The sequence below is a fragment of the Oryza glaberrima genome, chromosome 8 (assembly GCF_000147395.1).
Source record: "Oryza glaberrima chromosome 8, OglaRS2, whole genome shotgun sequence".
In the NCBI taxonomy this organism is placed as follows: Eukaryota; Viridiplantae; Streptophyta; class Magnoliopsida; order Poales; family Poaceae; genus Oryza; species Oryza glaberrima.
The window spans coordinates 4,110,683-4,136,952 of NC_068333.1; the positions used below are offsets into that span (position 1 = coordinate 4,110,683).

General features: G+C 40.4%; 2 protein-coding genes across 2 annotated transcripts; one reads left to right on the top strand and one right to left on the bottom strand.

Annotated features, from left to right (window-relative positions):
• The first annotated feature begins 608 nt into the window (after window positions 1-608).
• Window positions 609-8,222, top strand: LOC127782297 (homeobox-leucine zipper protein ROC1). The gene is made up of 12 exons (XM_052309443.1): window positions 609-796; window positions 900-1,208; window positions 2,203-2,483; window positions 2,636-2,753; window positions 4,549-5,187; window positions 5,297-5,398; window positions 5,544-5,744; window positions 5,904-6,078; window positions 6,238-6,509; window positions 6,625-6,720; window positions 7,240-7,667; window positions 7,760-8,222. The coding sequence occupies exons 2-11, from the start codon at window positions 1,122-1,124 to the stop codon at window positions 7,621-7,623; spliced, it is 2,355 nt and encodes a 784-aa protein (XP_052165403.1). The 5' UTR covers window positions 609-796; window positions 900-1,121; the 3' UTR covers window positions 7,624-7,667; window positions 7,760-8,222.
• A 2,036-nt stretch (window positions 8,223-10,258) lies between these two features.
• Window positions 10,259-19,812, bottom strand: LOC127781959 (polyadenylation and cleavage factor homolog 4-like). Its single transcript, XM_052309030.1, has 7 exons — window positions 19,235-19,812; window positions 17,800-18,165; window positions 17,499-17,615; window positions 14,748-15,464; window positions 13,104-14,033; window positions 12,470-13,001; window positions 10,259-10,937 (listed from the first exon to the last, which is right to left on the bottom strand). The coding sequence occupies exons 1-6, from the start codon at window positions 19,502-19,504 to the stop codon at window positions 12,486-12,488; spliced, it is 2,916 nt and encodes a 971-aa protein (XP_052164990.1). The 5' UTR covers window positions 19,505-19,812; the 3' UTR covers window positions 10,259-10,937; window positions 12,470-12,485.
• Window positions 19,813-26,270: the final 6,458 nt, after the last annotated feature.

Sequence of the window (26,270 nt, forward strand, 5' to 3'; positions counted from 1 at the left end):
AACTTTTAAAATTCAAATTTCAGTTGTACTAGCTGATAATAAGGCAAAAGCCAAAATTCAAATCTAGTTAAAATTAAAGTTTCGATATACAAATGCACACGATGTGTTGTGTGCTGCTGCAAATTATCATATTGTTCATTCAGAACGCGAGATACAGCTAGCTAGCTGTTTATTGCCATCTACGAGCTTAAATACCCCCAGCAAGAAAACAGATATCACATATGTGTGCTGGAATAATATTAAATCAAATGCATGCCTGCATGAACAGCGCTAGCACAAAGCTAGCTAAGCCAGTGCAACAACGCAAAACTAATTAAACACTACACATATTGACATATACTCGTATCAAACCATATACACAAACAAAGTTGACTGTTGCAATCAAAAAAGAAAAACAAAGTTGACTGTCTTGCAGTATAGAGTAGTAGTAGTAGTATCCGTTTCTACCTCTACCTACACAGAATTCGGTAGTAGTATACGTTTCTACTGAAATGTTACTGTCTCTCTCTCTCTCTAGCTCTTGTGAGCCTGAGCAATAACGCTGCACCCTCTCTCAATAAATGCGATTGCATCCGCTCAACACTCGCCCCCCCCCCCCCCCCCCCCCCTCTCGCAATAACTCCTCCCCATCTCCACATTCCTCCCCCAAATCCCCTCTTCTTCTTCTTCTTCTTCTTCCTCCTCCTCCCATGGCGATCGGCGTCTGCTTCTAGCTGGAGAGATCTCGCTTCGTTTCGAGCTGTCCACCGGTGGTTTTCTCGCATGCGATATCACACGCTTCTTGGAAGCACATCAGGTAGAACAGGGCAGAGATCAAGGCGGATATATACAGCTAGATCTCATCTTGTTGCTGTCGTCTCTAACACAGGTTTTGATGGGATTTTTGTTTTTCTTTGCAGAGTTCTTGGTGCTGACCTTGCCCTAGATCTGCTTCTGACTGTTGCTGTTACGTGGCGTGCAAGCTAGCTATAGCCATTTCTGTGTGTGTAGCTGTACTGGTGGTGAAGAAGAAGATGCAAGCGAATGGGAGGAGGAGCTAGAGGCTTGGCTGGAGGAAGAAGAAGAAGGGGTTGGTGGTGGCTAGCTAGCTAGGGTGCGTGCTTAATTACCTGGCTTCGTTCATGACGCCGGCGAGGCGCATGCCGCCGGTGATCGGTCGGAACGGCGTGGCGTACGAATCGCCGTCGGCGCAGCTGCCCCTCACCCAGGTACGGTAGTTCTTCAGAGATGAACAAGAACCCACCGTATATATATATATATATATATATATATATATATATATATATATATATATATATATATATATATATATATATATATATATATATATATATATATATATATTTGCAGCTTTCTTTTTTTGAAGTAAATTTTGAAAAAAAGTTGGTGTACTTTTTGTTTGCAGCTAGTTACTTTATTAATTTGCTTTTCGTTTTCTTTTTTCTTGTTGCGTTTGACTCTTGTACTATAATTTAACTGGCTGTGCATCTGTTTTTCATTTTGTTTTGGAAACGGTTGCTAGCTGTGAATACGTGCATGCATTAATTGGCGTGCCATTCGAGGATACTGAGTTTACTGGCCAATTGATGAGCTCTTTTATTGGAAATCAGAAGTACTGGTTGGAGATATCATACACAGTACAGAGAAAGAGAAGTTGATCTTTTGTTCATACAACTTCATACATGAACATGAGTCAAGCAAGAACTGAAGAAACCATACATGAATACATAAACAAAGTCTCTTCCCTTAGGTCTCTCTAGGTCTTGATCTCTTAATGTTCTAATGATCTATGTTTTTTTTAAAAAGAAAAAATTTAAAGGCAGACAGGCACAACAGGTTAAGGGAAGGATTAGTTCATTTTTAGCATCATACTAAAAAGAAAAATAGCTAGCTATATCCATTTTTGACAATCACGTCTCGAAAATACACTATACTGAGCAGAAGCAAGTCAGCAATTTCCAACTTTGCGGCCGAAGTAACTACTCTATCCTATCCCTTTTAGAAAGAAAAAGAAATGGAAGCATGCAAAATTTCCCCTTTTTTATGAGCGTTTCGTATAAGTTTTTCTTTGGTACATCTTAATTGCTTTCTCATTCGATTATTCCAAATTAATCCTGAGCTAGCTATATATGGAACACATATATCTGATGAGTTGGTCTCCTCTCACAAAATACTCTTAATTAATCTCTCCTGAAATTGCAGGCTGATATGCTGGACAGCCATCATCTGCAGCAAGCACTCCAGCAGCAATACTTCGATCAGATCCCGGTGACGACGACGGCGGCGGCGGACAGCGGCGACAACATGCTGCACGGCCGCGCCGACGCCGGCGGGCTGGTTGACGAGTTCGAGAGCAAGTCGTGCAGCGAGAACGTCGACGGCGCCGGCGACGGCCTCTCCGGCGACGACCAGGACCCCAACCAGCGGCCGCGCAAGAAGCGTTACCACCGCCATACCCAGCACCAGATCCAAGAGATGGAAGCGTAAGATTAATTTATCATTTCATCCCTATGTTTTCAATTCTGAGATAATTTTCTTCTCCCTTGCAAATCTTTGTCAGATTGATTAAATGTTATGAATCCTATTCATCAGTTGATCTTTGTAGATTAAGTAAATGTTTGTGAATTTTGATCAGTTTCTTCAAGGAGTGCCCGCACCCAGACGACAAGCAGCGCAAGGAGCTGAGCAGGGAGCTGGGTCTTGAACCTCTGCAGGTTAAATTCTGGTTTCAGAACAAGCGCACACAGATGAAGGCAAGTATAAAAACTCCTTATAGATATATAGAGTGTTCTTTGGTTATTTAATTTGATGGCTTCAGACTAAAATGATTGGGAATTACTGAAAAATAAAATTTTGGTGCACTAAATTCCAAAATCCAAGACTAGGAAAAAAAACACGTTGGACACTGGGGAAGGACCCAATATCGAATTTATTAAGAAAGAGGGTCAACCAGCTGCACCATGCCATTAGCGCTACACACAGTCACAAAATCCAAGACTAAAATCCAAGACTAAGAAACGGATTATTGCAATCCATGTTCTTTTCAGTTCATTCACAATATTATTCAAATAGATTATTTATTCCATGCTTTAAAAAATATGTTTTTCTCAAAACAATTTCTCAAAAATTACTGCCTATTTATTTCTTAAAACATTTAATATAAACCTTATAATTAAGTAGATGTTCCGTGACAATAATCTAAATCAAATAGGGGTGAGTATTAAATCTAAATCAGCTAATAATTTGACTTTTCATTCTTCATACTAGTACAATAATGAGCAGTTTTCTACTTAATTACTGAGCATGTATAATATTTATATACTTAAGTTACAGTATCTATATGAATATTTAGATTGAACAACGAAGGTATATAATGTTTATATAACTATCTCCATATATCTTTCATGATACTAAATCTTATAGTATCTTTCAGAATTTATATATTCTAATACAAACTATAGTCATAAAAGTTGTGTTTTCTCTAAACCATATTCCAATGCACTTAATTGTTTGTGACCGGAGTTAATTAGTACTGCTATCAATTTTTGGCCAAAAAAGCAAATTAGGTTGTGCACACACGGATGAAACTAGGCGGTACTACTAAAAAAGGACGATGTTTTTTTTTGGGGGGGGGTCTTGAATTAAAATGTTTGGATAACACTGAGGAAAAGTTTTCTCAACTTGAAATCAATGCAAGTGTCTAAACCTCACATAACAATTTGCACTGGCTTGCATTAACCAATTTTCCCGAGGACGCGGATGTTGCTCAGCAGCAAGATTGTTTCCTGCACCACCGCAGCAGTTAGTGTTTGAATTGAACCTTGTTGTATCTCTTAATGGAACAGACTATATGAAACAACATTGGGACTCACCATTTAGTTTTAGTTTATGGTTAATTACTATGAAGAAATACTCCATTCGTCCTAAAATATTAGCATTAGTAGAATAATGCTAAGTCAAACATTTTTAGCTTTATCTATTAATAGTCAAAAAAAAATAAAACAGATCAATCATTGTAAAATTGATGTTACTAGATTTATCATTAAATCAACTATCATAATATATAACTCTTTTTATTTAAAGCATCTTAACTTTATAGATATTGTTGGTTAAATGAGCATCTCGAAAATTGTGTTAAAGTTTAAAAATGCTTATATTTTGGAATGGAGAGAGCATGTTATTTCTTTCTTCACTTCTTTTTTTCATTTCTGATTTATTTTATTTCACTTCTCCCTCTGGCCTCTACTCCTGTTATACATGGTAGATATAGTGAAATATCATAAATTCCAGCCCAGACGTATCTATATATATATATATATATATATATATATATATATATATATATATATATATATCTATATATATATATATATATATATATATATATATATATATGTGCATCTTTTTGTCTATTGAACAGATGGAAAAATATTGTGTTTTCTGTCAGCTACATATATTGATCGATTGACCCTTACAAAACTACAAATATATCAGTAAAATTAATGTTGTAATAGTATATTGACGATATGTAGTGTTGAATTAATTCAGAACCAGCACGAGAGGCACGAGAACGCGCAGCTGCGGGCGGAGAACGACAAGCTGCGCGCGGAGAACATGCGATACAAGGAGGCCCTGAGCAGCGCGTCGTGCCCCAACTGCGGCGGCCCCGCCGCCCTCGGCGAGATGTCCTTCGACGAGCACCACCTCCGCGTCGAGAACGCCCGCCTCCGCGACGAGATCGACCGCATCTCCGGCATCGCCGCCAAGCACGTCGGCAAGCCCCCCATCGTCTCCTTCCCCGTCCTCTCCTCCCCGCTCGCCGTCGCCGCCGCCCGCTCCCCTCTCGACCTCGCCGGTGCCTACGGCGTCGTCACCCCCGGCCTCGACATGTTCGGCGGCGCCGGCGACCTCCTCCGCGGCGTGCACCCGCTCGACGCCGACAAGCCCATGATCGTGGAGCTCGCCGTCGCCGCCATGGACGAGCTTGTCCAGATGGCCCAGCTCGACGAGCCGCTCTGGTCGTCGTCGTCGGAGCCGGCGGCGGCGTTGCTCGATGAGGAGGAGTACGCGCGCATGTTCCCGCGCGGCCTCGGCCCCAAGCAGTACGGCCTCAAGTCGGAGGCGTCCCGCCATGGCGCCGTCGTCATCATGACGCACAGCAACCTCGTCGAGATCCTCATGGATGTGGTCAGTGTCACAACGACTCAAACCTACTACTGCTGCAGTGCTGCTACCTAAATATGCAGTAATTTCAGTTGAATTTCGTTTGAATTTTGCTTGAATAATTTTGCTGTAGAATCAATTCGCGACGGTGTTCTCGAGCATCGTGTCGAGAGCGTCCACGCACGAGGTGTTGTCCACCGGCGTGGCAGGCAACTACAATGGTGCACTGCAAGTGGTACGTACACGTCTTCTTCTTCCTCATCGACTACTCGATCAACTCCTTAATTTAATCTGTTCATGGCACGCCTCCAATTCCATGCTCCATGGATATATTCTGGAATTCAGATCGATATGATGATCTAAAACATTATCGGTTGCAGATGTCAATGGAGTTTCAAGTGCCGTCGCCGCTGGTGCCGACGAGGGAGAGCTACTTCGTCAGGTACTGCAAGAACAACTCCGACGGGACATGGGCCGTCGTCGATGTCTCTCTCGACAGCCTCCGCCCTAGCCCTGTCCTCAAATGCCGGCGCAGGCCATCTGGCTGCCTCATCCAAGAAATGCCCAATGGCTACTCCAAGGTAATTAATTCGATCAATCTCTCTACATATATCTACAATATTAAAGGATAGTACATATTTTTGTCCATATTTTGTCAGCAAAAGTTGAAATGGGGTTGATTGCTCATATTCTGTTGGCAAAGTTAATATGAAATGTATTGGGTTGTTGTGTGTACGTAGGTGACATGGGTGGAGCATGTGGAGGTGGACGACAGCTCGGTGCACAACATCTACAAGCCATTGGTGAACTCCGGCCTCGCATTCGGCGCGAAACGGTGGGTCGGCACGCTGGACCGGCAATGCGAGCGCCTCGCCAGCGCCATGGCCAGCAACATCCCCAACGGTGACCTTGGAGGTAGAAGACGAATCAATCAATCAATTAACCACTCCTACGTCCTACTCATTGCAATTATAAGAAGTACAGATAATTGTGACCAATGAAATACCACATTACAATCATGATTACTGATGATTAGTATAATTTGTGTATGAAATGTTATGTGTGGTGGTGCAGTGATTACAAGCGTGGAGGGGAGGAAGAGCATGCTGAAGCTGGCGGAGAGGATGGTGGCGAGCTTCTGCGGCGGCGTGACGGCGTCGGTGGCGCACCAGTGGACGACGCTGTCGGGCAGCGGGGCGGAGGACGTGCGCGTCATGACGAGGAAGAGCGTCGACGACCCCGGCAGGCCGCCGGGCATCGTGCTCAACGCCGCCACCTCCTTCTGGCTCCCTGTCCCTCCCGCCGCCGTCTTCGACTTCCTCCGCGACGAGACCTCTCGCAGCGAGGTGCCCAATTTGCGCCCCCCCCCTCCCCCCCCCCACCCCTAGGGAATTCATCCAATTTGCTGACCAAATTTTATGTGTGATCAAGTTCATTCCTGACGAGTTTGGATTTCCGCAGTGGGACATTCTGTCCAACGGCGGCGCCGTCCAAGAAATGGCTCACATTGCCAACGGCCGTGACCATGGCAACTCTGTCTCGCTTCTTCGTGTCAATGTAAGTGCCAATTAGTTACTACTCATCAAGGCAATAAATAGCATGTAACGGTCGGTAGCGAATTAGTGTCTGGGTAGCGGATTGCAAATAGCAGGCACTAAGTTCCAATAGCATAATTAAGAAAAATAACCATAAATTTAGATTGTATATCAATATTAACATCAAGTTTCACTTAAAGTTTAAAATTTAGATTGCATGTTTAACTACTACTACATTTCATAACATAAATATATAAGATAAAGAAAACATACAATGCTAGGTTATTCTATCCATATGTAAAGAACACTATCTAAACATTATAGCAATTCAACAAAGTCAATAGCGGGCTGCTATACCTTGTAGCGGCATCGGTAGAGGATCACTACTGCTATATTGCAGCCGCTACGAACGCTATTTATTACCTTGCTGCTCATGAATATGATGATTACACTGTTTACACACGATGAAATCGGGTATCATCATTTCTATAAAATTAAGTAATGGTGTGTTTATATATGTATGATTTGTCCATGTGTGTAGAGTGCAAATTCAAACCAGAGCAACATGCTGATCCTGCAAGAGAGCTGCACGGACGCGTCGGGCTCCTACGTGGTGTACGCGCCGGTGGACATCGTGGCGATGAACGTGGTGCTCAACGGCGGCGACCCGGACTACGTGGCGCTGCTGCCGTCGGGGTTCGCCATCCTTCCCGACGGGCCGTCGGGGAACGCGCAGGCCGCCGTCGGGGAGAACGGCTCCGGCTCCGGCGGGGGGTCCCTCCTCACGGTGGCGTTCCAGATCCTCGTCGACTCCGTGCCGACGGCGAAGCTCTCGCTGGGCTCCGTCGCGACGGTGAACAGCCTCATCGCCTGCACAGTGGAGCGCATCAAGGCCGCCGTCTGCAGGGACAGCAACCCTCAGTAGTAGCACCGGCTTCAACCAAATATGATCACGAACAATGTTCCAAGGTACATGCTTGCTACCTTTAGTAAAGCGTTGCTGCACGAATCTCAAAGCACCTACTGAAATGTTTTGAATTTGTGTGTGTGTTTTTTTGCAGGAGCAGCAAAATTTTGGAGTTTGATTCAGCAGTAGGGAGTCAAGAACGCACCTCAAACTCTCCTTGCCATGTGGTGCCCTTGCTAGTGAAAAATTTGCGAGGAAACCGACGCGTTTGCGAGAACATTTTCGCGAAGATACATAGTGTCACCACTATGCAAGGGGGGATGGTTCGGGCATTGACTTCCACCTTTTGATTTTCATCAAATGCATCGAAGAGTGGATGCTGCTACCTTGTTGTTTTTCTGAATCTCTGTGTTAGGGCTTCTTTTACCATGTTTAAAAAGCGCTATGAAGCCTCATTTTTATCTGTACTGTTGTGATGTGTTGTCTGTTTGTTCAGACTTCAGGTTCCTGTCCCTTAGCTAGGAGTTGAGAATAGAGAGATTCATGTCCCCCTTTTGGATTTTATCACATTTCCGATGATTTGTAGACTTGTGGTTGTTGCTTGTTGGTCATTACCATTCTTGTCTCAAATGTGCCTGCTTTTGTGTGTGTGTGTGTGTGTGTGTGTGTGTGTGTGTGTGTGTGTGAGTGTGTGTGTGTGTTTACATGATATTTTAAATGTTTTGGTTTGAGAATTTTCACTTCAACCTATCGCTAGGGAAATGCATATGGCAGTATTCCTGCCAGTGCCAAGCTGCTGGAATGCTGAGAAAGAAATTGTTGCAACGGATGGCTTTACAACATAACCTAACCATTTGCACGAAACACTTGGGCAGTTTGAGCAAATTACTAGTTCTCCTGTTTTGAAATTTAACAAAACTCAGATTGTTCTTCACAAGAATGCTAATTCACGCGCGCACGCCGGCAGCGCGCACTCATGCCCCACACGGCCCACGCGGCGCGCGCGCGATTTTTATGGCTAACCTACCACCGTTTTCTTTTTTTTCTTTCTTTCTTTTTTTTCCGTGTTTTTTTTTCGCTTTCCTTTTTTTGCGTTTTTTCCTAATTACTTTTTACTCTTCCAGCAGAAAGTGTTTTCAATTTTTTTTAAAAGTTTTTAAATCTTGACTTGAAAATTTTTAAATCTTAATTTAAAATTTTTCAAATCTCGAGTTGAAAGTTTTCAAATTTCGAGTTGAAAGTTTTCAAATCTGAGTTGAAAGTTTTTAAACCCGAGTTGAAAGTTTTCAAAATCTCGAGTTGAAAGTTTCCAAATCTCTAGTTTGAAAAACCCTAATTGAAAGTTTTTCAAATTTGAGATGAGAAGTTGAAATTTTCAAATTTTGACTTTAAAGATTAAAATTTTGAGTTGAAAAGTTTTTAAATCTAGATTGAAAGTTTTCAAATTTTGACTTCACGTGTAGATATGTTTTCAATATGTTACTTTAAAAAGATAGGATACGGCAAATTACCGAGAAATCAAAACTAGTTATGGTGCTAATTACAGTGTTAATCGTGGGATGTCGCGCGAGGGTTGGGCCGCGTGCGGAATCCCCTGTTCTTCAAACACAGTTGCACCATGAATATTGGGGTAACATAGTACAATTACAATTATACAATTACGGAGTAGTCCATGACCGTGTGTCTGAAATTCCTGTTACATCAGGACAGAATGCAGGGGGGCAGACAATGCTTTGGCGATATATAGAAATATAATAGGGTTGGCAATGGGGCGGGTCAGGGGTGGGTTGGGCTGGAACGACCCCGCCCCCAACCCCCGACTTCTCCACCCGTCCCCAGCCCCGAGTGGAGTTGCGGGGCTAAATCACCCCCCAGCCCCGGCCCCTGCGGGGCCCCACGATCAGGGCCCCACAGTGGGTTGCCTCTTCATCAATTCAGCACAGAACATATATAGAAAAAAATCATCTGTGAATCGACCGCTCGCGTGAATAGATCGAGAAATACCTCCTCAATGCGAGAATCGTCTGCTCGCGTGCGCCCCTCCCCTCCGTCGGTCGCCGAGTTACCAATCGACGCTCGAGCGCCGCCCTGCGTACCGTCCCGCGCTCTGCCCGCCTGTGACTACATGGAGACCAGAGGAAGAGGGAGACTGGGAGAGGGGAAGGCGAAGGTCGGAGGGGACTGGCCGACTGGGAAGACAACGAGATGGAGAGGTAGGGGAGATCGGGAGAGGCGCGTCGGAGAGGGGCGCACAGCGCTAGCGTCGGCGCGTCACGCGTGCGCGTCGGCGTCACAGGCTTGCGGCGGTGGCTAGGGATTGAGGGAGAGAACGAGACTGTGCAGTGGGTATTAGGTTAGGGTTTTCGTGGGCCTAATGGGCCGTGTGATGTTTTGTGGTGGCTGTGTGACGGTTCGCACAATATTTACAAGTCTAATATACCCCCCTCAGGGGCCCGCAGGTCACCCGCAGGTGAAATACCTCCCCCACCCCCTCACCCGCCCAATTCCGGGGCCCCGGCCCCGATTCCCCGCGGGGCGTAAACTCCGCCCGGCCCCGGCCCCAGCACCGCAGGGGACCTGACCCCGCGTGAAAAATTGCCACCCCTATAATAATATTCTTGCTTCGAACACAAATGTACAAGAGTTCCAGAGATCAATTTAAACAGCATACTTAAAAACAATCTAGTCTGAACTTGACATGTGCAAACATATCCAGCAAGATGAGTCATACATGCGACCAAAATGAACTGTTGTGTTAATACCAGAACGCCATGCCATACAAAAGAGTATGAAAAAAGGGGGAAAAATTCAAGAAGAGAGCATCTCCTTCATTTTCTGGAAATTAAGCTGATGATTTTGCTTCCATCCTTGATCGCCTTACATGTCCTTTCGATTTTGGAAGTTACCAGCCAGGTAGCCGACTGATATTGTCCTGCACAAAAGGAAAGAAGGGAAACAAGAAAGAAAGATATTGTTTCGCAAGTTCAGTGGAGTGATTGCACCGTTCTGAACTAGGGCTGCCTATCACCTAGTAGACATGGGGATTCCAAAATATACTATAATAATGGAAAAGCAGCACACTGCATGTGAGATGGTGGGACCAAACGATTGAACATGCACCATAGTGACTGTCGAGCAAAAATGCTCATGCTCAATCACTATATTACAAAAGGCATTTTACAGTTGTACACTATCATCACATGAACATTCTATGCAAACCCATGGTTGTCAATTGAGGATTAAATACTAAGCATACCAAAATCTGCTCTCTCTCCAGTAGTTTACATGTCTTGTCTACAGCCCCAGCCACGAAACAAATGAGGCAAGAGTACCTGCAATAAAATTGTGAAGTAGTTAACTCATGCAACATATTGAAAATTTGTCTGTTTGAATGATGCACTTCTAGGGGTTTAAGCAGCAGATGCTGGCAAACTTCAAATTATGTGTAACAACATATACTTAATAGTGTGAATAAGCATAATTGTACTCATAGTCTATGTAAGTCCTCAACCCAGAGTAGCCCAAGAACCAAAAGGACCTATCATTCTATATAGGACGAAGGAATTAACTTCCCATATAACATCCACACTGCTAACAGTTAGCTCCAAATGGTGATCAAAGTTGAGGCCATCACATTCTATTTATATTAAATGCAAACTTACACTGCTCAGTATCCCAATTCCCAGTATGTAATTGTCTGGGGTTTACATATTGCATGAACAATTACAAACACAATATTAGCATATATGACAAATCTTAAACAAAAAGGACCTGGCACACATAAAACATTGGCTGTAAATCAGTTAACAAGGAAAGCACAATGGAGCGCATAATTCCGGTTCTGGACAACAGAATACTACATTTCCAGTAGGAAAAAGGTACGAGCTGGTTCAACTAGTTTCGGGAATTGATGGACAACTCCCGCTAATTCTACGAGACTGACCGTCTTGGGTGTCCAAGCGTTAAAGACAAATCATTTGTTTGACAAAATGCTATTTTAGTGTGCTAGTAACATACAAGAAGAATATTGTTTCATAATACTACTAGAAGAGTATGCTCAAACCCAATCTTCCTTTGAAAATCATGAATCATACTAAAAAAGTGTATTCAGGTGTTCTAGAATAACTCAGATTTTTCAATTTTACTTTTGCATGCAGGAAACACTTGATAACACTAAATTGTAGAACAATTGACCACTCATTCGACCTGTATGAAAAAAGCTCATTTCATTTAATTTTCATTTTTAAAAACCACAACTGTTTTATTTTTAGCAGTCCATTGCAGAACAATAAATGTTATCTTCACATCATCAGCAAACATGACAGTTCCACAGTAAGTGCAGTCATAATGACAATCATAGTAATCATAACCACACACATAGACTGAATTAGTTCATGGATTTTACTTGGTGGCCAAAACATGCCAAAGGTTCTGTCCACCCTACACACTGAAGGATCAGAAATCTTGTTACTTGTGGTAATTAGCAGATCTACAGAGAAATGATCAAACTATCAAACAAAAACGCATTTCCGTACTAAATGATCCAAAGGATCCCTGAGGTGAATAGATGGCATGTAGATACTACAGAATAGTGCTAAACAATTTAAGTACCACAGAACTGACAAAAAAAGAGAATATACAAAAGTAGAATGAATAATCATATTAACGAGGTAAAATGCTGTCCCCAACCAATGAAGAAAGATGCCCTGTGAGATCACTGTTAAAGAAGTCTATCACATCCAAAATTATAATCTAGTCAGATAATATGATCACAGCAGCAGTTGAACACATGTGAGCATATGGCCATTAACGTATACTAGCTATACTTTCATAGTGAGGTTGCAAGTAATGCATGGATACTCACCAGCAGCTAGGCCGGCCTAAGTATTGTTTGGCCCAGATAGACATTTAGCATGGACAATAGGTCCCAACTGCGACCTTTCTAGACCACCAATATTTCCATCTGGTGCATTCATATAAACTGCACCTTTGTACATCCACTCTTCAGTTTCATCACTGTAGAAATCTTCAAATGGCTCTTGACATAAAGCACATGTTGTTTGGTCCTCATCAGCAGGAACAGCCAATTCTTTCTCTTCCTTTGCGTCTGCAACTGGTTCGGCAGGCTCAAAAGAAGGAACACCATCGTTTCCTACTGTTTCTGCTGCTCTTAACCATTCACCCACAGTGACAAAATATTTACGTGAAGTTTGCTTACGATTCTTTGAATTTCTGTTTTTCGTAACATGCCAATCCATGTGAGCACGATGTTCTTCTTGGCATTTAAAACGAAGGCCACAAGTTTTGCATTGCCTCGGAAGATCCTGATACAGAGCATTAATGACAGACTCGTTCCGTACCTTGAGGTCAACATTGAAGTCAACACCCACAGAATCCTAAAAGAACAGATTACAGGTATAATGTAAGTCATAGAATCAACTGCATGCGTATCCATAGAACAATATCAGAGACTGGCAATGAGGTGCACATATGAGTACCTGAGGTTGGCTGGGTGGTTGCAATGAGATTATACCATGCTGCATAAGGTTACTTAACAATCCAGAGACAAGTGGAGGGCCCCCAACTTGCGATGATGATGGACCTATCTGCGATGGAGGAGGTGGTCCTGAAGGTAACGATGGCAAAGGAAATCCAGGCATAGACTGCAAGCCATAGGGTGGTACTGCAGGTGGTACAGGGAAAGAACTTGGCAGGAGTGCAGCTGCGCTACCTCCTTGTCCATGGAATATATTTTGTGGAGGTGCAACAGACATACTGGGGGCAAAGCTTCTAATTGTCTCTTGAAGGTGAGAATGAGGATGGGGATGAAATTGCGGCGGGTGATGAGGTTGACCTTGGTTTCCCAAAACTGTGCCCTGATTTTGTTGACTCAATGACAACAAATCTGGATGCTGATATGATGGTTGAGCTAAATCATCAGCATTCATTGTTCTCCGATCCAAGGCATGATGCTGTGGAACAAAAACAGACGAACTGGACCCTTGGCTAATAAATGGTCTAGAATCTAGACCATCTGATGCGCCTCTAGGATGTTTGGTATCAGGTGGAATTGGTTGTATAGTTAGTGACTGTGTATTAAGAGGCCATTCCATTGGAGCATGAGCAGGTGAGGACCTTTGCTTCTCCAACAATGGAATATCTACATTCAGCGCATCATATGTACCACCAGTGGCCAACCTCTTGACTGGCACTTCACTATCAGTAGGCAGTGGCATTCTATTCAGAATTGATGCAGGCTGGGGCGCTTGTACCCGCAACGGCTGACCAATAGTCTGCTGCCAAGGTGGAACTGGCATGGTAGTTCTCCCAGGATCAAGAGTATGTTCAGAACTCTGGTAATCTAAAAAGGCTCCATTCTGAACACCAAAATTGCCTGGATATCTCCTGTTATTAGTTCTGTCAACGGGCTGCAAAAAAGGCAACGCTAATTAAAAGGTAATTAAAGTAAATTCAGATCAGTACAGCATTCCGCTCTTATAAGTTGAACTGTGCATGAATTTTGTTCATTGCAAGGACAAAATGTTGAACTTGTAGAGGCAGTTAAGTATCATGGTAATAAAATGGTAAAGGAATATCTAGTGTATATTCAAAACTAAAATTTCTGAAGAATGAAGGAGATATCATGTGCCAGCCAGCATGGCATATGACCACAAAATATACAGTAGCAAACATTATCAAAATCTCTTGGTGAAAAATGGCATAAATTACTTTGCACCAAAGTTCTGAAAGGCTGAAATGCAAAGATATACATTACAGAAACAAAAATGTGTTAAATGCCTCCAATTAGTAGTATATGTAAGTAAACAGAGTAGCTTTGGGCAAGCATATAATGCTAAGGAAGATAATCACCATAAACAGTGAAGCCAAGGAAGACCCAACATGAATGCCGTGTTGTAATCTTTTAAGCTTTAATTAACTAAGTATATGCACAAAATCTATTGGAAGCCTTTTCTTATAAAAAACAGTTAATAGACTTGAAGAATAAAAAAACACCTCCTGAAAGCAAGAGATGGCATATTGATTGAAATTATTTCACTAAATATTATTAGTGCTAAGATACACAAAGTTCATTTCAACGTGAGTAACAATAATCATAACTAATAGAGTTCAGACAAGCATACCCCGTTAGTAGGAATTCTATCTTCAAGATTTAGTGGTGGCCCATCAATTGCTGGTCGAGGAGCCTGGCCTGGCCAACTGTGCCTCACAATATCAGATTCCAGTAGTCCACTGTTTGGCCCAAGAAATCCAGCTCTCAGGGTTCCAAGGGGAGGTAAAGAGGGCACGCTGGTTCTGTTTCGATCAGTTAAAGTAGGACTCATATCCTCCCAAGTATACTCTTCTTCCTCCGAAGTTAGCCATTTTTGTGCACTAGGTCTGCCTGCCATGCCATTTGAATCTAGACGTTGCATCTTGGGAAGCCTTTCATCGACATCTTTTCCTTGAGAATTTCCATAAGCATCAATAAGTTCCCTTGCACTTTGCTTTCTATATTCTTCATCAAGTATGCTCATCGAAGGCCGTTGTGCACCATCCTCAAAAGCCCACTTCCGTTCAAACCAACCATTTCGATCAGGCAATCTTCTGGGGTCAGGTCCTAGAACAGAATGCGATAGTGGTGGCCTCTCCAGAGCTCTCTTGGGGGATGCATTTCTAGGGAGCACATCAAGAGGTGGTGATCTTGACATGGTTCTTCTTGAATTGGCTAATGGTCCTTCTGTATTGAGTATGGAAGGATGTTTGCTTAAAAGATGTGGCGAACTTGGCCTTATCAACCCAGTATGTGAACGAAATGCCTCTTGTTGATCAAGATCGTCAGCATACAGCATAGTAGATTTCTGTCCATATGATTTCAAGACAGATTATAAACAAAATTTACATGTTACATTTTAGATAAACAAAACAACAAAGTAGCAACAGCATATCAAAACTTGAATTGAAATAAAAATTACTGAGCAGGGAAAACTTCATAGGAAAAAATCCCATTTAATAATCTACACTCCTTATAAAAGGGAGTAGACAGGTGGTGGTTCTGCCACAACCCCCAATACAACTCCCAATTTTTTTTACGGAAAAGATGACATGTGGCACTAGAGGGCCCACAAGTCAACTACTCCCACCAACTCTCATACTTTTTGTGGGAAGGAAAACAGATTAATGTGGGACTAAAAAGGTCTACATGTGATTGAAAATATATATACAAAAATTAAGAGACGTTAATGAAATGTTTATGGTAATTTTCTTTAATTAAAATTCTGTTGCAATGCACAGGCAATATGCTAGTGTCCAGAAATCAACCATAAACTTCATAACTGCACACAATTCAACCCTGAACTTTCAAAACCACACATTTTTCATTCTTCGCACAAATTTGAAGTGGTTTTGACAATTTGACTTTTGATAGACATGGAGTAAGATTACATGGCAAAGTGGAAAGGCTGAAAAAAAATCAAATTTCAAAAATTTTAAAATAAAAATCTTAGAAATACTTAAAAATTGCCACTGCTCTATACAGTATTTTGCAACAACAAAAAGTTCATAGGAGTTGAATAAACTATAATCCCCACAGAAAATAGTTTTAAATCTAGATAAAACCATTTTTGTGCATCAAATAAACTTGATTTTGCTATGCTCATAAAGTCATAATTTATTTATGTTTCAATACACCAATATGCAACTGAGAATCTTTACAGATTATTTTTTGTGAAGTGGTTTAAAAATTATAAAAATTCAAATGCAATTTCATCCTTGGGTTACGTATTTGAATTTTACAAAATAGTAATTGAAGTATAAAAACATTTGTTCATTAGACCATCTAGAACCTATTTGTTCAGAGTGGAATATAGTTTAATTATCTCCTAAAATATGGTTTTGTTCATATTTAAGCACTATTTTCTGCATGGAAAACTGCAAATTGTACTATATTTTGCTCATATAGAAATATATCTATGTTATAAATACTCCATAGAAGTTATAATTTTGAAGAATTTTGAAGTCATTTACAAATTTTTAAAATTAGAAAATATTTAAAGTCTTATGCCACATCGCCATGTCACCCAAAACTAGGCTAAATTTGGGTAATGTTAAGACTTGAGAAGGGCAGAGTTCTGAAAGTGAAGTTTGGGGTTGTAAAAAGCATTTTCTCTTATTTAATATTGAGATGGATGGATTTTGTTACACCTGGAGACAACGAAGGCGCTTTACATTGTCCCAAACAATGCAAATGTCATCACAAGAGTTATAGGAACTCACTGAAGACTACAAACAGAGCCAGGGTTTACAAATGTGTTAAATCACATGGTTGTTGCTATCTCAAATAACCATTCCCAAAACAGAACAAAAGGGAGGTTCTCCTTTGTCAAGCTACAAAGAGAGCACCTTCAAAGCCCCTATTGATGAGTCAGTAATCAGTACATATATGAGAAAGAAAACAACAGAACTGCTTCTATGTTGTAAAAAAGCACAAATGCATTAAGGATCTGATTTGCAACTAGTAGATACTGTCTTCAGTGTTAGGATTTATGCAGTTTAATTTTCTGGTGATCACAGGAGAACCAGAATGAGTTGCGCAAAAAACAGAACTCAATACTGTGTACTTATAAAAAGATAGGACTCAACAGTAGCATCTATCTGTATAGTATTGGCTTATACTCCCTCCGCCCCAAAAAAAGCTAACTTAGGTGGGGATTTGACACCATCTAGGACAACGAATCTGGACATGAGGTTGTCCAGATTCATTGTCCTAGGTGGTGTCAAATCCCCACCTAGGTTGGTTTTTTCTAGGACGGAGGGAGTAGGTATCAAACCTGGCTGGTAATTCAGAGTGAAAGAATGACAAGAAGCAAAAAAAAGGAAGATGAAAGACCCAGTACCTGGAGCTTTGAATTAGTTGCAGGCCATCCTTGTGAACTTTTAGATGTTAAACCATTTATTTGATCCTCTTCCACATCATTCATTTGCCGATTTCCACGAGTTATTGGTTGATGCACCTAAAAAATATATGCACAAACTCCAATGTATAAAATTGATCTGAAACAGAAAGGCATCACATATATCTCAAGCTAGGCAATGAAATAAATAGACACCATGCTTAAATCACACAACAAATAGTCAAAACAACTAGCTGTAGCAAATAATCAAGTTGGTATTAACAAGAAGTAAAAAAACACATACCGAAGTTGACTGCTTAAATTGTTGTTGTGCTTCTAAATATTTTGGATTTACATGAATGCCATGAGACAGTCTAGGAGATATCGACTCTGACTGTCGGATATCAGTCGCTGTGGCAGAGCGCTTATTCTCTAAGGGGGAAAACTGAAGCTCATCCTCAATTCCGCGTAGCACAGAGGAAGGGAACACTTGTGACCAGGTACCAAAGAGGTGTCGCATTGCAGCATGCTGATTGCGGTGAACTTTCCTATAGGCATCACAAAATACCTTCTGCAACCTAGCGGCAAAATGCCCTACATATTCTCGTCCTATGTTCTTCACAATACTGTCTAGCAGATACAAAGATGGTAATTTCTGGTCGGCAGACACCTGTAACAAAATTGAATAAGAAATCATGTAAAGGAACAGTTCGTTCATAGATAATTAATAGAAAGCATGCATATGATTAAAATTAAATCAAGCAGTCTCTTATGAAATGATGAACAGAATCTGTAAAGAAAGCTACATGGTGTTCTGTTAGTTTAGTTTATTAACTCATTTCTCTTAGGATTGGTTACCATATTGTTGCCATTTAAAATTGCAGTTTTAATGTTCTCTTCAGAAAAGAAATCAAAACTAAATAACTAATAGACTATTAACAGACAATACAAAGCAAAACAATACTGCCCAAGAGTCCAACAATAACTCTAAATCGTTTTACTGATATTCCATTTCAAGCAGCAATTATGTTGTGCCAAAAAAACAGCTAAAAGAAAATTTTAGAAAAATTCCCAGCCATGTATATTCCGAGCAACCAATCACCATTATTTTTCCCTTTTTTGGTTCAGTTTTACAGACAAAAAATTTCTTCCAGAACCAAAGATCCTAGCAACTTCATTTGGAACAAGATAGCCTATGCATGGAGGCTGTGAATGCCATTACCACCTATACGCTTGATTATCTGAAACTCAATTCTAGTTATAGATACATCACTTAGATATCACAGACTGGTGCTAGGTGCCAATCGCATACACTCCGTTTCCATCACTTCACTTTAAAACTTGTTGAATCTCACTCTGATTACTGAACCCTAGCAACCAAATTTGCAACAATCGGAGCCACTACAAACAGGGATTGATCCGATTGTTCACTATATGTGCATCAAGTCAACAAAAATCCCACATCAAATGCAACGATTACAAAACCCTAGGAACAAAATGTCATCTACAAAGCGCACCAAACCCGAACTTTTACACTGGCTCCAAAATTCAAAAACATGTATATATCTAAAATTTTCAGCAGAAGCACATCACCAAACCCTAGCATTCACAACAATCAGCAAGCAAGCATATCCACTGGACGAGTAGTCTACGCAAGCCCACACATCCCCAAAACCTAGGCTATGTACATACAAGCGAAGAGCCCCCCGGATGAGGGGGGAGAGAGAGAAAACAGCAACCTCCGCGATGCGGGCGCAGATGGCGTCGGCGATCCCCCTCGCGGCGAGGGCCGCGTGCTGCCCGGCGATGATGGTGAGCTCGGTGATGATGGGCTTGCAGTTGAACGTGAGCTCCGAGAGCACCTCCACGTACACCCGCACCACCGCCGCCGCCGCCGCCTCCCCGCCTCCCCCCTCCTCCTCCTCCTCCTCCCGCAGCCTCGCCCTGAACCTCTCCACCACGTGCCCCACCCCGCCCGCCCCCGCAACCGCCGCCGCCGCCGCCGCCATGTGGGACGGAGGAGATCCCGCCTTCCCGCCTACTCCCGCCGCTCCCGCCGCCGATGGGGGACTCGCCGCGCCGGGCTAGGGTTTGGGGGCGCCGCGACGAGGCGGAGGCGGAGGCTTATGCGTCGCGGAGGCGAAAGGGGGAAGAGAGGTTTCGATTCGGAGTTAGGCGAATTTGGGGATTTTTCTTCTTTTTTTTTCTTTTTTGAGGGAGATTTGGGATTCGCTGGGATTTAATTCCGGCGGTGACTGATGGGCTCTCGGCCGTCCGATCCTGATCCGACGTGTCAGATCAAACTGGGGGAATAGAGTGAGACTGCTCTGCTGGACTCATCGACTTCATGTCTTGTTTGTTTGTTGTCCTCCTCTGAGAGAAAAATGGTAGTGTTCCTCTTGTGTGGATTTATGGCCTTGTGGAGTTGTGGTAGATAAGATGTCAAATGCATGATGGCATTATGTTTTCTGTAGATCTTGGACTTCACGACGAAGTTGCTTGAGATTCTTTTATTTTTGTGACGGTTTGCTTGTTCAGTACACGCATTATACCCATTCATGTTATTTGGATGGTAAAGGCCGATATTTGAAAAGATTGTCATTGATGTGTTTGATATGCCTCGTCCTTGTTCTCGATGGGATGAGGTTATGGTGAATGTTGATGCATTTTTGTTGAGGTTTTTTTTGTGATGGTTTGCTTGGTTAGTATATGCATTACACCCCCATTCATGTTATATGGATGGTAAAGAATAAGATTTGAAAAGATTGCCGATGATGTGTTTGATATGCCTTGGCCTTGTTCTCAGTGATATGAGGTTGTGATCAATCTTGTTGCTTTATTTCGTGAACCCTGGTCAATCTTGTTGCATTTGATGCATGTTTATGATATGCATTCACATCCACGATTGAGCATGAAGTATGCATTACTTGTCAAAATCTCTTTACTTGTGGATCTTTAAGAAGACATCACCTTTTATTGCTGGAAGATTCAGTCACCTTCAAAAAGATTGAGTAGTAAATGCATTAGATAGGCATACGCCCTTTTTCCCATTGTTTAAAAAAGAACTTTATACTAGGGTTTAATCTATTAGTAGGCACTGATATGACCGGAATTTCAGAAATTACAATAATTTTTGGGCCAAATAATTTAAAATTTAAAACAAAAGTTGGTCAAGTTTGATTTTTTTTATAATTCACAAAGAATCAAAATTTCAAAAAAAAATCTAGGTGAAATAGTTTGTTTGTTTATGTGTCCAATAGACCCGAAATTTCACGCCAGAATTTATCTCCTTTGCAAATAGTCCCCCCCCCCCCCAAACATTAATGCTTGATGACTTGTCACTCAATATGCAGCTAACATATTAGTATTAAGACATGAGATGAAAATTTCTTCAAAAAGTTTTTCAGTTTCAATGCTCTAGTGATTTTGGCAAGTAGGAAGGATACATGAATTTAAGAGAATTTGCACAATATTTTGGACTTATTATTTTTTCCTTCAATATTACGATATGAGTTTCGGTATGAATTCCTAACATTACAAGATATAAGAACTAATCATGCAGACAACCACAGCCATGTGGGGCTGTCAGCCTGCCAGGCCTAACCTTCAAGCTCATATATAGTTCATAGCTAGCCCAATTACAGTCAATCCTAGAACATGTCTCATTGTGCAAAGATGGACTGCAATGTATATATGTATGTATGGGCCCACTACACAATCCAGTTAGTCAGCTGAAGCCTGAAGAAAAAACAATTTATAAGACACACATGACTGCCCATTTGCATATTCTAAGTAGAAATCACCATCTTTGTTCAGCCCAAAAGATGGTTACAATTATAAAAATAACAAAGTGCTAGCTGGTGTATTATAACCATCTTTCTTGAGATATTCTCTCCACATGATACTTTATGATAGTTTTATTGATGATTAAGACACCAAGGTCAATATCTACGTATATGTTAGGTGGATGCCATGTGAATGTTGTTGTCATAATACCTAGAGAGGTAGGGAATAGAGATAGATGGAGAGAGAGAGAGAACATAAAGACATCACATTGTCATATATAGTTATTAATTTGGCATTTGTACTTTTTTTAGGTGAACTTCATTAGAGTGCAGACCCACATTGAACACCAAATTCAGCTCACATGAATCTGCATAAAAATTGTTCAATTGGAATTTAATTCCATAAGTCTGGTGGCCATCTTGAATTGAAATTAGTGCTTTCATCACAATTCCAAAGGATCAAATTAGCACAATCCTGTCAAGGTGATGCTCTGTTTTACCCTTATTCTGTTTTAAACCAATGATGCTTGAAGTTTCCCCATGAGTAATACTAATATTGGAGAGGAGAACTCCAAAGTTAAAATTAAAAATGTACAGGGACCAGATTTTGAATCTAATTCCATCCAACTGCTCAAATCTGAATATTCCAAGAACAAAAAAGGAACACTAGGCAAGTAAAAAACAAATAGCCCAACTGTTGTCCATGTTCTTCTCAAGGACCTAGGTACTTGTGTGCTTCGGCATCTTCGATGTGCACGATTTTATACTATTATCAGACACAACGAAGAGTTCATCTCGACTCCATCCACAAATACTCCCTCCTTTCCTTTCCTTTTGATTGACGCTTTAAACAATGACACGCTTTACAATATATACTTTTACCTTATTTTTCTATTATAATATATACAATAAATAAATACATGTTTACTTTTATAATAGTGTTTTGAAAGACAAATCTATATACGTTTTTCTAATTTTTTTAAACTAAATATTTTTAAAGTTATTGATGGTCAAAGTTATAAAAGTTTAACCTCAACCTTGTCCAAAACGTTAATATAGAACTAGAGGGAGTATCAATTTTCACAAGTGACAACCTCTCACCATTTACTCGTCTTCTTTCTCCTAATCATCCAAGTGAGACGATCTGATCCCTACAGCACAATGAGATTAACACTTACTGTACACACTAAACCAGCATTAAAAGGTGCAGAAATTATCAAATTAATTCGTCATCGAAAACGACGTCAGAGTTCGCAGGCGGCGTCAAATTTCATGCCACTCGGGGAAGGCGTGAGGATCGACGAAAAAGAAGAGTGATCAGTGCACAAGAAAAGGCTACGATGAAAGCTACATCGACGAAGGAAGAAAAAAAGAGAGGAAAAAAGGAATATCAGAAGCTGATGTAGTACTAATTTTTTCTAAGTCGCTAACTAACCTGTCCATGAACAGATTAGCCAGCTAGCTTTCAGAAGCTTCAACGGCTGCTATTGGATATTTTCCCTTTTGTCTTTTTTTATTTGGCATGTGTTGATTGATTATGCACAAAGTATGCTTTTAGTACTTAATTGTTGATTTTGAACAGAGAAAGAGGTCTAGGTCAGTACTAGTAGTTTTGAGTTATGAATTACCCTGAAATCTGAATCCCTGAAGAGTTACCAGATGTAAGGAAGAACGACCGGCTTACAGTTGATCAGTCAGGCCCTTGTATATTTTAGCATGCAAACTTTCCTGAACTTTTGAAGGTTATGGACTATAGACTCACTATATCTATATCTATATCTATATCTATATCTATATCTATACCTAATAAAAAAATACATAAGGTTTCCGCATATTTTTTCGTCCGTCATCCTGATCCCGTTACTAAAATCTATTTTAATCCGCTTAATAGTCCGATCGGACATTTTCCAATCTACTAAAAAAATCGCGGCTGATATAGAATATGTGTTCTTTCATGTAACCTCCAAGCAAAAGTAGCAGCTTGCCGACATGGTTAGGAAAGGAAATCTGCGATGGTTAAAAAATCAAAAAAGTTTTGCCTCTCCTAAGCCACTATTATTATTTGCACGCTCTATGAGCCTCTCCTAGGCCAAATTACTCTATCAAAAACTTTTGCACTTATTATTACTCAGAATAAGTCTACTTTACGTCCCACATCTTAAATCCTATTTTCACTCAATTTTTTTCTCTCCGCCACTAGCACGGACCATGCACATCCGATGGTTAAAAAATCAAAAAAGTTTTGCCTCTCCTAGCCAAATTACCCACTCAGAATAAGTTTAATTTGCGTCCCACATCTTAAATCCTATTTACACGCAATCTTTTTCTCTCCGCCATTAGCACGGACCATGCACATCCCATGGTTAAAAAATCAAAAAAGTTTTGCCTCTCCTAGGCCAGATTACCCTATCAAAAACTTTTGCACTTATTATTACTCAGAATAAGTCTACTTTGGGTCCCACATCTCAAATCCTATTTGTGCGTATTTTTTTCTCTCCGCCACTCGCACGGATCATACACATCCGATGGTTAAAAAATCAAAAAAGTTTTGCACCTCTTTCTTCAACATATATTTATTTTTTCTCTCCACCACTAGCACAGACCATGCACATCCGATGGTTAAAAAATCAAAAAAGTTTTGCACATCTTTCTTCAACAGATATTAAGTGCCACTAGCACGGACCATGCACATCCGATGGTTGAAAAATCAAAAGTTTTGCACCTCTTTCTTCAACTGATTTTTAGTGAATCTGAAATCTTATAATGAACCAGTTTTTAATTCTAAAATTAAACATAATTAATGAACCAATTTTTAATTTGAAAATTAAACATAATTATTTTTTTCTTTTCGCCATCTGCAAAACACGACATATTAGAGTCCGCACCATCTATCGTCCACGCATGAGCCGTGAAACGATCTGTCTCCACGCAAGTCCGTGTTCGATTTTAGAAATTATATCAGACGCTTGCCATGCAAGAGTTGAGAGCGTGTGTTATGGCAATATGAATATATAAATATGCAATAGTTGTTTCTTATCAGTCCTGATTATCATTAACAATGCATTAAACAATTTATCTATCTTGGAACATTATTACATATATGTTAACTTTGTATTTATAGCATTTAACTTTCATTATACCCGTAGCAAAGAGTTGCTTGACCATTTAATTACCTGTTCTATCATTGTACAACTTAATTATTGACGTGGACTGTTTATTGGATTAATACAATAAATTTTAAAAATATAATTCGCAAATAGTTTAGAATATGTGGTCTAATCCATACAGAAAGAAAGTTTATTGAGAAATCATATTTTAAGAATACGTGGCAGAAATCTGGAGAAAAAATTGAAAAAAAAAGGTCTCAAAGCAAATGGCTCCTACTCTGAAAAAGGATTACTGTTCACCTCAACCCATTGAAAAAAGAACACAATCCCATATTTCAGTTCTTCTGCGAGGTTGATTGGTACGTACTTAGAACTTAGAAGTGCTACTCAATTATTACAGAGGTTAATAAATTCCTTTCTGCAAAAATTATGAGACAAAGGCTCTGTTTAGATTCCAACTTTTTTTCTTCAAACTTTCAACTTTTTTGTCACATCAAACTTTTCTACACACACAAATTTCTAACTTTTCTGTCACATCGTTCCAATTTATTCAAACTTCTAATTTTAACGTGGAACTAAACACAGCCAAAGACCTTGTTTAGATCAAAAAATTGTGGCAAAAAACATCACATCAAATATTTGGACACATGCATGAGGCATTAAATGTGAGGAAAATAACCAATTGCATAGTTTGCATGTAAATTGCAAGACGAATCTTTTAAGCCTAATTACACCATGATTGACAAATGTGATGCTACAGTAAACATTTGTTAATGACAGATTAATTAGATTTAATAAATTCGTCTCGCGGTTTACAAGCAGAATATGTTTGTTTTGTTATTAGTCTATATTTAATACTTTAAATGTGTGTCCGTATACTTTAAAAGTTTTACACCCAAATAACTAATCACACCTCCGAAGAGACCGAATTGGCATAGCCTACTTAACAACATTTAGCTGCTATGTGATGTCATCATCAAAGGGCTGTTTGACCTCTTGGATTAGCAGAGAGCCGCTTGAGTTCAAAGGACTCTCCAAGAGGTCAAAATTTTCCTGAAACCCCAAAGTGACCAAATTGTGATGCCAGGTCTTTGGGGGCTCATTGGCCCCCCCAGGAAAATTGGGGACAATCTGGGAATATGCTCCTCTCCTCTCCTACCAGCTACCAACTCTTTCTTTGGTCAGTGGTCATCTCCATTTTTTCATGCTTCCCTTATCAAAGATGTGAATATTGGGAAAATGTGGGGTTGTTGTGGAAAAGTGACATATGGTCTGACCTGAATGGATTATTATTTAATTAGTACAATTTTTTAAATCTATAGTACGGATGTGTGCTTGCACTATTATATTGGAGTCCTCCTAGGGATGCTGTTGTGGTACAATGTGGATGCAAAATTGATGCTAACATACCAAGAAGCTTCTGCACTGAGTGGAGTTTGTGCTTTTGTAATTTATTCAGAGACAAGAAGATTAGATAAAATAAATGGATAAGCAAAGGTAAAGATTCAAGAAAAAACAAAGGCATTTAAAACATTTATGGACTATACAAAGATCATGCTAAATGATATTGTGTATTTGAGACTATAGATGCCTTTTTGCATGATTTTAGATGTTCAATTGTGAGGTGCTCAAACTTTTGGAGATCCATGTTTTTTTAAGTTTTGGTAGGATACTAGATGGCAATCAAGTTCCATTTACAGAAGATTTGGATTTTGAGTGGTTTTTTAAATGTAGTTTTATATTAAAAAATTATAGCAGTCTAGGAAAATAATATATCATGCATCACCCTTCAAGGTTTAAATCGTCAGGAAACTTTACGAATATGTTGGCCTAAAAGACTCTATGTGATTTACTATTTAATTTAAACGGTGAAGTTTCTCGTA